We start from the raw sequence: 15,472 nt of genomic DNA on the forward strand, positions 1-15,472 counted from the left end.
AAAGGATGTTCAGAGTCAAAGATGTTGAACTTGTGAGTGAAATGTGGAAAAAAAATGTTAAGCTTTTTGAGTCTAACTAGTGAAGATGAACACACATCTAAGATGGTCGCAAGGTTTTTGGCCAACTGTCAAATGTTACCTGCCAAACCCATCATGGCACTGTTGCAGTCTGGGTCCTCTCACTTATCAAGCTCAAGCGTTTATTGGACAGTACACCACACACACAAATGTCGCCCTGAGTTGAGCCTCGCAGGCAGTACATCAGAAGCTGTGCTGCCTTAACAAGCTAACAGCTTAGCAGAGCAGCAGGAGAGGTTTATTTCAGGGTAACAAGGTCCCCGACATGCCCGGGCCACTAGATGGGCAGCGAAAGAACTGATGAGACACAAGTAATTAACACATTGCATTGACGCAATTCATCAGCCTTAATGATGATATGCTTGGTGTGAACTACAATCTGTTGCATCTTTCGGAACATTTTAATATAAGCTGAAATACGTTCACCTGCATTCCTCATCTCCATTATCACCGATACTGACGTCAGCACACTTAAAGATGGAATTTTTCACTTGAACAAATGTCCTTGAATAAGGTGCATGGGGTTAATATTCCCAGTGTGGCGTCTTCCCCTAAAGACAGAGGCATCACTTGCAGGCTAAGGTCTTCAGAGATGCATTTAGCAGAGTGATACCTCTGCTCTGACAGCTCTTCTGCACACATCCAGTGCGACTGCACGGGGACCGGAGACAGAGCTGAAGGCCAGTAGGCCAATGCGAATGAGAGCACCTCTGCAATTGAAGGTGAGTTGTTGTGCGAGGTCACTGTATGAATACTGAATGAGTCACATGGGTCCACAAGCACTGAATCAATGAGTCCTTCACGACCACACTGATGGAAATGAAAAATGGATATGCAAAGAAACCGCCAATTCATCTGGGGAAATACAATATAGCTTTTAAATATTCTCAATGTTTTAAAAGCAATGCAGATGGTGTCGGTGCACTTGAGCGCCCAAGCGGGCTGCATACACATGTATTCTTCCCACGTCTCGTGACAAAATGTTGTCAGAACAGAAGACAGTGGTGGATAACTGCTACTGTGAACAATAGGAGCTTTTTAATAATGCTGCTGCGCTCCAATCTGCGGGTAAACAATTGGCAGTAGCATCTAGTAATGACACGCGTTACAGATGTCACGTGCAGCCTTCCAACAGGCACCCCCATTAAAGCGGGGTGACAAAATGTGACCCCTTTCTCCCTTCCATCTTCACACCTCTTAATTGAACGGTCACACTCGCTGAACTTTTTTTACTCTTGATTGACTTTTACCGATCCTCGGCTGCTGATGGAATCAGTTGTTTGGGCAGTGAAGTCAAATCCCTGATGAGAATTAACCCTCGGTTGGCTTTGATTTCCTGGTATGCTGGGCTGCGTCGGGCTTCATGGTAACGCTATTGATTCAAAGGTCTGGGGGTGACAATAATGAGGTCACATATCAGGCGACAGCAAACACAGGCTGCAATGACACACACACACACACACAAAGAAATCCTTCTCACCTATACGCTCCATGATAGCATTGCTATCCACTGTCTTCGGCAGCACTTGCTTTTGCTCTCCTTATCTGCCTTGCTGTCAATACAGACAACCCTCTGCTCCACTGGGGGCATGAGGCGGTATTGACATTCAGCTCAAACCCACAGCTCTGAGTGGAGTCCAGGGTGTTGCACATGAATTATGCATGTCTTGACGCCAGGGTGCTGAGCAACACTAGTGCCATCATAATTGAAACAATTGAAAAGACAATACCAGATGGGTCAATAATTAGACAGCAGGAGGGGGAAACTTGATCCGGACGCTCCCCCGCTCGCCCTGCCAACCTAACCACCGCGCACATGGAGGGGACCTTTACCGACGCGTCCTGGTCCCCTACAGTGCACTGCCACGTGCTGCATAACATGCTGAATTCTGTGGGTGTATGTGTGCACAATTAGGGGATTGCAAACATTCATAGAGTAATCAAATCTTAGGCAATGTTGGAATGTTTCCAATTAAGCATTCTATGGTTAAGACTAGTAAAAGTTCCTAGAAGTGCTGGATAAGTAAACTTTGTGGATCAGTAACAACAGTCCCTGTGTACAGTTTGTCGAAAAACCTTGTCGCCTTGGATTAGCTGTCTGACGTTATTCATTGGTGTCTCTTGGTCTGCGGGAAAAAACAGAGGCAGGTGACTGATCCTCCCCTCCAGCCCATACACTTTTATAAATCCATAGTGAGGGCTCTCAGCAGATCCATTACACTCACTGGTCTCCTGGCCAGAGCAACGACTCAAGGTGATCACAATAAAACCACTCGCCACAGAGACGTTTCTCACCTTGCAATGCCTTTAAAACAACCTGGGAACCAGAGGCAGCATGAGGGCAAGAACACGAGCACCCCGGGCCAACAAATGCCATAAAAACATATGAGCAAACATGTCCTGGCTTACTGCGGCCAACAGTCAGTTTAAAGTCATTGCTGAATAAATATATGATGTATGTGGTGACATAAAGAAACAGTTACAGGTTTAATTGCTGTCGGCATGGAAGCAATTTTCAAACTATTTTCTCCGTTTTCCCCTGATTGCTGTTGAGTGTGATTAAACAAACTACATGATGTCTTTCTGATGATATTGCTGGATATCAAATCAAGTTTATTTTAAATAGTAACAATGAAGTACGGTATTACACATTTACTTTATAGAGTCTGACAGTAAAAGCTCCTCATCATGTTCCATGCTCCTCATGTTGTGCTTTGTTGTGAAGGTGCAGCACTAAAATATCACCGAGGGGAATTAGTTAATTACTCTAAAAACCAAACTGCTTCAAGACATAAAGCTACACAGATGTCAAATATGGCTTTATTTAGTGTGGAGTGAACAACAACAGGAATGAATTAAAGCTTAGAAATTCAAACAGCCACGGGCCATAAAATCTACACAAGTATACAAACTTTAATTTCCTGGAAACATATTGATCGAGACAGCACTTAAAACCAAGGTGCACGCAAAACCCAACGTTATCAAAAAGAAGTTTATTCGCCTCTTTATGGAGACTCATTTCCGTATTTCTCAAAAGCGGTGCCCCTGAAAGCACAAATAGGCTCCTGTGTATTGGTCCCATTCCCCATTAGGGTTTATAGAGAGCCATATGCACTTTTATGGGAAGGTTAATGGTTAAGGGCCGCAGCGCAGGTCTAAATCCACAGCATTAAACCCATGAATGGCAACCTGGGATACACGCACAGGTCACATGACTATATTTAAGAATGAAGTAGAATCTACTTCACTAACTAGCCACCGATGTGTCCGTCCCCTCTGCAGAGGGATTCTGGGATGAGAGGAGAGGAAAAAGAAGACAAAACCTGTCGACGTTTACAATCTTAAAAGCCTAATGAGCGAAAGTAACCATAGCAATTTAGTGGAAAGAACCTCAAAGACTAGGGAGCAACTATTTAGGCAGGCAGTATTCATGCATAATTAGCTGTGAAAATGGCACTACAGGAGCCTGTTACTCCCCGTTCTTAATTAGTTTTTATCCTTGTCCTGGATGAGAGGTAAACAAAGCCATCAGATTAAAACTTTGCTTTTCTTCCTAACACAACAACGCTGTCAACATTGGAGACACGCTGGTGTTACACAATAAGCGGCGCACTATTGTCCCTGGTGAGTGGCAGTGTTCTGTGTTGGTCTTAGTCACAGTATCAGGAAGCCTGCAGCCCTGATTAACACCATTACGCTGTTGTTGTGGCACGACAGTCAATCTCTAAAATAGAGCATATAATTAAATTTGATTAAAGACAGCTAGATGTTAAGAGGGATCGGTGTAAGTGTTCCACTCACAAAAAAGCTCCTCACCTAACAAGAAAAATAATTCAGCCGCTAATTTGTTTTTTAGGCACTGTGCATCACTGAACATATTGTGCAATTGTGGTTTGAATGTCGACTTCTTGCTTCCTTACTTAGCAGCCGTTTGTGAAAGTCCTCACTACTGATCGATATATAAGATGGAATTGCTCCTGTGAGGCTATAAATAGCGGGAAAAATGTCAAATAAAATTGAAATATCTCTTTGAGGTCAAAGTGCACAAACTATTCTAATTTGACATAAAAGTGAATTCATCATTCAGCGAGTTTTGGTACCTGTAGGAAAGTTATACCACACTTTTCTCTGGTTGTCATATATTCAACTGCATTGCACTTGTCAACACTGCATTTTCTATATTCAGAACCCTTGAAATCCTCAAAATCCTTCACCTGATGATGTAATCATGGCGAGCAGGAAGAAAGACTCATTCTAGTCGATGTCGAAAAATAAAACTGTGAGACTTTGAAATGCAGGAGACTTAAGTCATTAAGGAAATTATCTCAGAAAAAGATCCTCCTGAGTTTCTCCAGCAAAGTATAAAAAAGACTCGTTGTTTCTGGTGTGTTTCTACTGCATGTTCTCTCTAGATTACAAAGATTTGTTCCCCCTGCTTCTTATTGGACTATGACTGCACCACTATCAGTTGTGGGATCTGGGGAAATTGTTGTGGCCCTTTAATCTGCTGCGGCACCATTACACATACATACATAAAGGTAAAATAGCTGGATTTATTTGAAAGATGTTGTGACCCTCAAACTTGGTGTAGTTAGAATGCCTCCTGTTACTGTATCATGAAGCAAAATAATACATTCAACATTAAATAGAAATTAAAAATATAAAAACACTTCAGTAGCGACGGTTCTGTGTGTGTGTGTGTGTGTGTGTGTGTGTGTGTGTAAATGTGCCACCACTGGATGATGAACCCTTTATAACGACAGCCTTCATTAGACCAGGCGTACTCGTGGACAGATGGGAAGGCAGGACTGCATTCGAGCTGCTGCCACATTCCACTTCAAACCTGACCTTCCAGTGGTCCCACTTCATCTGCCTCCCAACGTGCCCCCCTCCTGATGCATCACTGTCATTCTGGGGCTCCGGCGTGCCTTTGCTGATGCCCTATCTCAGCTAAACAACCAACCCGCCACTCTTCACCCCATTACTCCAAAGGCCTCTCACCTCCTATTTTCAGACGTTTTTTGGGGTGAGACCACCACCCTTTCTTCCTGCTAGTGTTTATCCGATCAGTCAAGATGCCCCCCCCCCACACTTCTAGTTTCCTGGTGATGAATGACCATTGGCCGTCTCACTGACAGCTAGGCAGCTGATGCCACATAATTACAGTATCACCATTTAGGCAAAATTACCAAATTACTCCAATCCTCAAGAGGCCTGGAAGACTGACAGGCCAGCCAACAAAGGAAACACAAATATCTGAAAAGAGGTGCATGGGGGACAACCTGGGCCTTTACAGACAAGCAGTGAAAATAGGTTTGTTCTTTTCGTTGAGAGTGCTCTCATTACAACCAATGAGGAGCCAGAGAGCCTGGAGAAGCAGAGGCACTTCTTCTCTCATAGATCAGGCAAAAAAACAAAAACACACATCTGGCCTCTCCTTGATATCCGATCTTCCTTTTCATACTCAATTTATTTCATCATTAATTCATCTCTACATTTCGGAGTTTATAATCGAAAACAGCTTAAAAATTCATCCTAACAGCAAGGTCTGACCATTATCTTTCACGCATCAGAGGTTTAAAAGAGTTCATCTGAAACACTCTCCTTGATTTAATTTTGATTTGATTCGACTTGCAATTTTAATATTAAAGACGCATGATTATCTTTAAACATGGTGTGTCTACTTTTCCAACAAAGTACAACTTTTACATTTAAAACCATCACTACTTATTACCCTAATAACTGACAGACAGACTGAGTGAATGAGGTACCAGACAAAACAACCTGAACCGTCTGAGAAAGTCAGAGGTAGAGCCTGTCCACGGGAAATGGAGTGTGTGCATGAAGTGATGAAGTGACATTTATGATGTGAGTGCTAACAGTGAGCAGTGCAGAAGATGTTGACTTAGCACCGTGTCTGGTTGGAGCTGTGATGGCCACCAGGGTTGAGTTAAGCCCCACTAAATTATCTGCTGCAACAAAGGATGCCTTTCACTCTAGCCTTGAATCCAAAATGAGCAAAAGAAAACCACCTTGAAACAGTCACACTGCGTCTATTTCATCCATTATGTGGCGATAAAGTACAGTCTGTTCAGCCCCCTGCCGTGCTATCCATTTCATACGAGAAAGACAAGGCTGACATTGTTTACAATGCACTGTTATTGCATGAGAATTTCATCAAATGTGTTATTTTTATATTTCAGGACCCTTTAAAAACTCAGTACATAAAATAAAAGAAATAAAACAAGGTGTTCTGATAGTTCCTAAAATAGTGAAGAAAGTATGAGAATAAAGAGGCTCAAATGACCTCCACCTGAATGACTTTTAACTCTTTAATTACATTTCTATTGCTGCAGGACACATTCAATGCATTAACACTATGGAGTCCAAACGTGAAGCAGTACATTGAAACATCTTGGTCAAAGCTGCTTCTCAATAACACTAAATCTCATCTTGGAAAAAAACCCAAATGAACAAATGAAGTGTTGTCAGAAGGCCCTGTGAAAGTGTCCCTGTATGTGATGGGACAGACACTGCTTTGATAAACATGCTCCGCAGGATGATAATGGTCTCAGGGGTAATTTAATCAGAACGGGTTGTATGTCACTTGCTAATAGTGGGAAGTTTGCTGTGATTTATCTGTGTTTGCTGAGTGGAGGGAGACGCAGCAGACGGCCTGGTCTCCCTGTTTAAATAGGCCATGCGTGGGGAAGATTCCTCACGCTATCAGGGAGAGAAATGTATCACGGGATGATGATTAGTATTATTAGCACAGGTGCAGTTACAGTAAACACCAGAGACTCACATTGTGTCCTGAAAGAGAGCAGCAGATAAAGAAGGAGGTGAACTGAACTGGGGTGCGTCTCCCTAAGGTGTTTTGTCTAACTAAGGTCCTGTAAGATCCACTGAAGCTGGCTAGCAAGAATACAGTTTTTGGAAATCTAATGCTGAAACAAACATTTGAAGCCACTACCAACTACGGCTCTGAGTCGCAGGCTGTGTGGTGCATGTGTACAGCTGTCATGCTTATAAAATGAGTCCTACTATGTCATCAAGATATTCAACTTTGTGGTCCGGTCGATTATCTACTTATCTTTTATTGTGGTAATAATTCATAGAGAGGAAACTCAGGGAGAGGAATAGAAAAAAGAAAAGAGACTTGTCCCACAGTTGTTCATTTAGTTGAAGAGTTATAGGTTAAAGAGTTATGATGTGATGATGATGTCTCAAGAATCACATCCTTGGAAATGTTAAACAGCCTGCTGCTTAATAAAATTATGACAAACCAGAAAAGTGTAATGACATAAAGCCTCAAGAGTCCTTAATACATCACTTGCCTCTGAGTGGATTTGCATGACCTTGATTGATTACACTGGTAACATTCATTTTAGCTTAGCAAGACCTGCAAATGTTGTAGTCAGAAGCGGAGGACTGCTTCAGCAACATCTCAAGATAAGCAAGGCTTTAGTCTAAAACAAAGGCACAAATACATAATATATGTTGTAGTTTAGAAGGAGATAAGAATGCAATCTAAATCTGTTTCTCCTTTATAAGGGACAATAACAGAAGGAACAACTCAATATCAATCAATCTATAAATCAAGTCCCTCTGTCTATCTGGGGACACAAAGTGAGTATAGGGACCTCTCATTGGAACTGCATTGCTGCAAAACACAATGTTACAGATTCACAGTGTGTGCAAGGTTAAGCAGAGAGTCCTGATGTTATTAAAGGAAACACAGCCAATAGTAGTGACAGCGTATGGATTCACTGGATACAGGAGGCCAGCAGGCCTGTGTGGCAGCAGCAAGCAAAAAAAAAAAAACAGAACAAAAAATGGCAAAGCTGTGTGTTGTTCTACTGGAGCTGGAGTGCACATTGGAGAAGTGCGCAGAAGTGCCCGGTCATTGTAGAGACAGAGAGCCGGCTGAGTGTGCTCAGAACAGTCAGCATCCAGTTTTAGATTAGAGAGTAATCAAAGGTCTGCTGGCGTCTCGATGCTGCATGGATATGGTTGTGTCTCCACACTATCACAGTGGGCTGGGCGGAGGCAATACTCCAGAGGCTGAAATATATAACCTTACAACTGATAAGTCAGAGAGAAAAACACTTCCATATGAATCCCAATGAGCAGCATTTCTCTTGAGGGAGCAAAACAGTAGACCAAGCTATTCCTCTGCTCAATGAGATTAGACAAATTTAAGAGATAGAAACGAACGCAGTATTCATCGAACACATGCTGTAGACTTTGTTGCATGCATGTCAAAGTAAAGCGGATTCTTCTGCATAAGTGTACGGTTGAAGCTCAAGAAACAATTTTCCCCGCATAATTAACAAAGACTAAAATAGAAAGAGGCAACTGTTGTGACAGCAAGATGATAAAAGAAAATGTTGGCCCTTCTTTCTTTTATCCAAACATGATTTATTATTTAAAGCATATACTTAGAGCTCAGAGAATAATGGGGAGGGGGAGAGAAGCAAAACAATAAACAGTAAAATGTTTTGAACTATCAATCTAAAGTAGCCCGAGGGAGGAAGACAAAACTGGGTAAAAGATTTCAGATGAAACTGGAAAGCGAAACACAGCCGTAGTCTATCGAAAAGTTCCTTTGGGACATTAACTTTCTCAAGCAGACCTCTAGTTTGAACTCCAAATATCGTCTCGGTCCACTGCAACGGGTAGGGCTGCAATGTGCAAGTGCAGATTAACCTGCGAGGTCTTTGCTAAACGTTATTAGTGCGGACCTGTGGACCAGCATTATAAGCAAAAGATGCAGTCACTGCAGATCACCATCAGGTTACTATAACACTTTGATCATGTTGACTGTTCACACTGTAGTAAAACGCCTCATTCTCTGTGTGTGACATGGAGATCATTGCTGTTCAGTCACTTGTATTTTATTTATAGTCGAGAATTAATAAGATAGTTTCATGAATTTCTGACACCAGTGCTTAAACCAGCATTTCTAGCAGCAGATTTAATCTGCATTTAATCTCTTCGTAAATGATTTGGTATTTAATGTTGCTTTTTGATTAGAAGATACAATAAGGACAAATTCAGTGTGTTTAGTATCATCAACACTAAAGTTTCAAATCTAATGTTGATATTCAGGATGATTATGGAAAATACTTAAGATTCTACTTTCTACTTTTCACCATCCTTAGTGCCCACTTTCCCCGTCTGTGCACGTATTCACAGGTGACTTAATGATGTCTGTATCTGCAGAGGACAAGGATACAGGCACACGGAATAATGAGCAACATTACAAAGATGTCAGCTGCTGAAGTGGCCTCAAAACAACTGCAGGTGGAAAAGAGACAACAAGCAGCAACTGTTGCCATTCTGAATACCAAAAGGAGAACAATCCACAAAGTTTCTATTAATTTCAACCTTTCAAATGATCATATTTTGACAGCTGAAGTGGACCAAGCCTTCCTCTTTGCAGCCCAGTCCATAGTCCTTTACTATTTGATGTGATTTACACTCACAAACCTATAACTTTAGGCATAGCGCATACTTAAAATGAAATACTAACAATGAAACAATTATACTGTGGTAGCATAGTCATAAATATGTGACTTAACTTGTTACACTTGACATCATATTTTAATTAGATCGTTAATCTATGAACAGATGAGTAACTTGTCTAACATTAGGGCAAATAGACAATTTCCCTGTCATATTGATGCAACAGACCGCTGTTTTTTGGAGTCTTTCCGCTATGGTAGGTTGGTAATTACTGTCATTGATTAATAATCCTGGGCCAGCCCCGTAATAATCAGTCCCACATGTGCTTGGCCCTCTTAAAGGAGAGGCTCATTTGCCACTGGGATTCACAGTCTAAACTGCTTAGTGGGACGTAATGGAGAGCAATTTTCTTGTCTTGCGAAGAAAGAAAATAAAAAAGCGAGATGAGGTGGGTAAGCCCAGTCATTTTCCATTGCCTCAGCAAATCAAATCTCCAAACAAGGACAACTCTGATTTCAGATCAACTGCTCTTCTCCCTGCGGGCAATAAGTAGTTTCCCATAACACAAGGAAGCATTTTATTGCTTTAGAAGTTATTTGAGTATTATGTTTAAACTGCAATTTCTCAATTTCTTTCAAAAAATAACTAAATTGACCAGCGTAATCCTTTGTTGATTGAAATATAATACACCGTGGGTGATATCTTCAAATAACGCTTAAGACTCCATAATTACTGTGCGATCAACATAAATTGCTTAATTCATGGTGCAATGGATCACTTATTCCCATGCATTGTTGGCAAAGCCATGATATGACTGCTGGGGGTTCAGCACGAAGCCAAGCCCAAATCCCTAAAAATGTAATTAAAAGCAAAGTGATTTACAGTTTGTTCTGCATTATTCAGGGTTTAGATTTCCTTATTTCCAATTATATGCAGTGGGCTGGATTTCAGAGAAGCAGCCCCCAAAGAAGAATGCAATCCTCTCGTGAGATGTGTGTGTTTATAGAAAGTTGTGAAAAGCAGCCTAATTTTCAGGCAAAACTGGGAAGAGAACGCCCAAATTGGAAATACTGGGCATTGCCAAGATGTACACGGTAAACTGTACATCTGTCTGTGCTCTTCACACTCTTGGAGGGGTAGACGTGCCACCGTCTGCAGAAATGCGTCAGCAGAAGCAATTTTGCTTGCGATGAGAGTGTGAGTCCACATGTGTACACGGAGGCCTGCAGAGATAACATTTCTTGGACAAGACCTAATTGGTCCACATGTGCTATTTGTGACTTTGGTGTCACTTCAACAATTTAAAAGTCTCAGCATTAGACATCTGACAGCCTACAAAAATCAAGCTATGAAAGCGCTGACAGGCCAAACACCCACTATGACCATAACAACATTCATCTATTTTGACAGACAAGACAATGAGGAGTGAAAACCAATCGGGCTGATTTGTCTATTTTCTGTTTATGAGTAGACTGTAGCTTTTTAATAGCTTACAAATGACACTGTGTTTGTGTCGTTTCAATAGCCACCTCTGTCAATCATCCTGATGATCCATCTACTCTCAGTACTCTCAAGGGGCTGAAATGAGTCATTTGATGATACAAATATTACAACAATTGAATGTAGATTTGAATCATTTTATGCATTTAGATTTAGCCACAGCAGCGGGTGATTAACATGGAATTAACTTTCAATTAAACTACTACACATTGTCATTTCAATGCAGTATTTATCCTTTCTTGCTACGCCTACATGTAAGAATCCATGAATTTAGGGAAATTCGTAAATGTGAAAACACGTTGACACGTTTGTTTTGTGGTGAGGGGGTGGACAGACTATTATTTGAGATTTCATAAACCGAATAGGTTGTTTTGCAGTCATGGCAGTGTTATAATGGGTGTGTAGGTGGAACAAATAAGTCAGAAACGGAAATGAATGGAAGAAGAACAAAACCCAAACTGTGGACAGACATTGGGAACGAGTGAGATCTCTCGTCAGAGCTGAACGCTCAGAAAGAAAAGTCAAGCCGTTGTCAGTTTCCAAAAGCAGACAAAGAGAGAGACAACACTGATGATGACAGTGATCAGAGTTGGAAGATAAGAAGATGATACAGGCTGGGAGTAAAGATAGCTCTAATATGAAATAACATCACGTTCAGAAGACAACTGACTGTTCCCGGTAAAGAACTACACAATCTATAACGATTCGTCAGCACAGAGAAGGCATTTGGCCCGGAGATAATTACACTAACAGTACCCAGTGGCAGTGTGATTGCTCCCAGGTGACATTGCAGGTTATTAAATTGTCATGGTGCACCCTGTTTTGGCGCTGCAGACGCTTGAACTGAATGCCCACAAGACTGACTCACAGTTTATCTGCTCCATTTGTTTGACATCTTTACGACATACCGTATTAACACAGCCTAATTTCATCTGGGCCTCAATGTCTTCTCTTGGCTGTCTCATGGAAATCCTTCGGGGTTAGGTTAGGACTGCTGGGACGTTTGTCTCGACCGAATTACACCCAGCGACACTTCTTCCATCCTATCGTGTTTTCCATTTCAAGTTGGCCAGGTTAGGAGCTCATGACGAACTTTTAAAGTCGTGACGCACGTTATACTGACAATTATCAAAAGAAATGAGCTCAGAAGTGTTTATTATGAAAGTAGTTCAATTCTGAGAGGTGCATATATAGACTTGATTACAACATTACATAAATGATAGAGAAAAAAACTAAATCAGTTATGGCGTGACAGTAAGAGTTATGTGATCCGTTAACAGAATAAATCAGGGATGAAAAATCAATCAAATTAAGAAACTAATAGGTCTCTTAATGTCTCTGTTTGTGTGCAGATGACACTCCCATCCAGCCATACAGCAAGCACCAATCATATTAACTATCCTCCAAATAACAAGCCCCCCTATTTAATACAAATTAGTTTTCAAAACTAATAAATTATGATTTAAATGTTTGTATTTTGGACACTAAAAGCATCCCAATCCCCCATTTTGGAGTGGACGCTAATGACCCCGGTCATTATGTGCAGGTATGCAAGTGTGCATGTGTGTGTGTGTGTGTTTGTGCAGTTACATTTGCAATACTCAATTCAAAATATGATGCATGTGCACACATGAATCGCAAAATCCTCTGTAAAATCAAATGATATTGCAGTCCACCAGCTGGTTCAGGAGCCTTGGGTTTGAATAAATGAGGCAGTTTTATAAAAAAAAAAACAATATAGATTAATGCTGGGTTGTACAATGTTTCAGTGCTCTAATGTCTACCACTAAATCTTAATGCTCACTAACTGCCAGGCGATGCAGCCCCCAATGGCAGCAGCTTTGATTAGAGAACACTCCTGCAAGGCACTGGCGCACACAACAAACAAAGAAAAAAATACGACATATTAATTAACCGATACTCACATTTTGCAGGGAGATCATAGCCGCAGGTGATCTTGGCCTTGCCGGTTTCACAGCCATTCAGTGAGTGGCACTCATCATACAGACAAGACCCCGCAGCTTTGTGTATGCAGCCATCCACTGAAACACAAACAGACATACAAAGAGAGGTTAGGCCTGCGCGGAGAAACAAAAGCAGGCGCACAACAGGTCTCAAGCTAACTGGGCTAATTTGCAGTTTGTGTGCTTAATCATGTCAAAACACACGAGCGTTTACAGGAACAGCAACATGGTGAAAATGATGTTCATGAATCCTGAATCTCTGCGTTAGCTCTGTATCTTCTCTCTGTAGGGACACTGGGTCTGCTATAGTGAGCTGCCCCTGTTGCTGGTAAATATTGACGAGCTCGGGAATGAAATTAGCTGGGCTCGGATCTAATAACGCCTCCACACGCACGGTGAAAATGAGACTGTTCTTCCTGTAATCCTTCTCCACTGTCAACAGTGATATACAGTCAGATCATTAACCGTGTTTTTCTGCCCTGGGATAGGAATCTTATATCTGTCCTGTTCTCCGTGGCGAGCGTGTTATGATGTCGCTCTGTGTTCTGATTCTGTCGCGCTCCCCGTTGATGTGTGTCCTGGTTCCACGGAGACCCCGGGTCCCCCCGCCCCCCTGCGGTTTTAATTTTACCGGGTTAAGGCCGCGATAACACTTGATTGATGGCACGTCTTACACAAGGAGGCAGATAGATAGAAATCCACATTATCCGTCTCTGAAAGCCTGACATCCCTCCAAGAGCATGTTATCAATCACACTGAAACATCATAAAATCCTCCTCAAGTTGTCCTGTAGAAATCCTCACAAGCCATTAGAGGATAACAGAGGCAGGAGGAGGAACAGTAGCAGTTGGAAAAACAGATGTGTCTTTTCTTAAATGTCTCTTTGAACAACGTTGGCCGATGGAGGGAACACGTCTCTGGCTTTATCCATCAAAGCATAAACGGTTGAGGGTTAAGATCGCCTGCGGGGATAACCACTGTTTACATATTCTGAGCTGATGAAGAAAAAAGAACCTAGGAACAGATAACAGAAAAAAAAGAAATCTGAATTCATATTCCCGATGAAAGAAAAATGTGACGCTAATCACTATCTTCATCTCTAATGTAATAATTATTCACGTACAGCGCCAGGAAGAAGGAAAAGGATCAACATTAGTTTTACACTATCTTCAAAAATGTACTTTGCTTCACATCGTCAACACAGACAAAAGGTCTTCTGATGAGGGATGGTCCTTTTCTGAGCTCCTTTCAATTTCTCAGGGATGAGTCAACGACAGCAGCTGGGCGGAAGACTTTCCAGCTCTATCAATCATCTTTAATGGACTGAGGGACAGGCAGCTGACAGAGACGAATCCTGATGGCTTTTCCGAAAAAAGTAACACGAGTGTGACAATGATGTGGATATGAGGAGGTATCGCTCTGGTGACAACGAAAGCTGCTTAACACAGCGCAGAGCAGATGTAGCGCTGGCTGTGGGCTTGGCATTTTTAGAATATTCACTGTGCAAAACAAGATTGTCCACGATCATCAGCCACACTTATTTGCATCATAATCGCTTCTTAACATCTCGCCAGCATGAATTGCTAAATGGCTGAGCTGAAAGCTCCGGGACTGTACGCGTGCTTCTCAAGTATAGACGCATACATGCTCCTGCCATATCAGAGAACGTTGCCTTGTTGGCCTTGTGTTTGGTTCTCTAAATGAGTTCACCTGATGCTGCATCTGCATCACCAGTCAGTATTTGATAATGTCTCCATTGCTCCTGACAGGCTTCATATTAAGTGTTGAATTGATCAAGGCCTCAGTGTTATTAAAGTTGTATGATCCTTCACATGGAGTTCTAATATGGTTGAAATGTTTAATTAAAATCTTTAATACTTCATTAATACTTCCTTTTCTTGCTATCGTCTTTTAGTCGTTGCATAATATATTTGCACTTGTGTAAACTTGCATTTCTTCTATGATATTTTGGCCATGAAACGGATACAAACATGGATGGAAATTAATAAAAAAAAGGGACATCCTCACATCACGTGAGGAAAACTTTCACTATAAAGAGCTAATTGCTCAGAGATCCTCAGTTATCTTATTGGCTGATCTTGACGACTCGTTTGGATATCCATGTCCGCACGACAAAGTACTGCTAATTAAACGTGACGTCTTTAGGTTTTGGTTGTTTAGAGGTAGGCACATAGCCAAACTGATATATTTTATGGCCAATTCATACTTTCCTTCTTCTTCATACTTCTTCAACAGTTTGCACAAAGGTTAGCCGGCTACAACGGTTGCAAGAGCTAGGGTACACAAAAGAATGGCGTCCACTCCGACCATCCTGCTGCACGTTGATTTCAATGTCTGTTCTACTCTCATTCTATTTCTATAAAACATGAGCTCGCACATTCTTCCCAGGCAATCATTCAGGTGCTCTAAAGCAAGAATATATATAAAAAATAAATGTTCTG

The 15,472-nt window shown here is 41.6% G+C and overlaps 1 protein-coding gene across 1 annotated transcript in view; it reads right to left on the reverse strand.

Moving 5' to 3' along the window:
* macrod2 (mono-ADP ribosylhydrolase 2) overlaps nucleotides 1-15,472 on the reverse strand; it is a 379,266-nt gene that overhangs the window by 207,181 nt on the left and 156,613 nt on the right. Inside the window, exon 5 of the mRNA XM_031875650.1 lies at nucleotides 12,972-13,088. Within this exon, the coding sequence (XP_031731510.1) occupies nucleotides 12,972-13,088 (117 nt within the window). The remainder of the gene's footprint in view (nucleotides 1-12,971; nucleotides 13,089-15,472) is intronic.

The sequence above is a fragment of the Anarrhichthys ocellatus genome, unplaced genomic scaffold, assembly GCF_004355925.1.
Source record: "Anarrhichthys ocellatus isolate YVR2014 unplaced genomic scaffold, GSC_Weel_1.0 scaffold3, whole genome shotgun sequence".
Classification (NCBI taxonomy): domain Eukaryota; kingdom Metazoa; phylum Chordata; class Actinopteri; order Perciformes; family Anarhichadidae; genus Anarrhichthys; species Anarrhichthys ocellatus.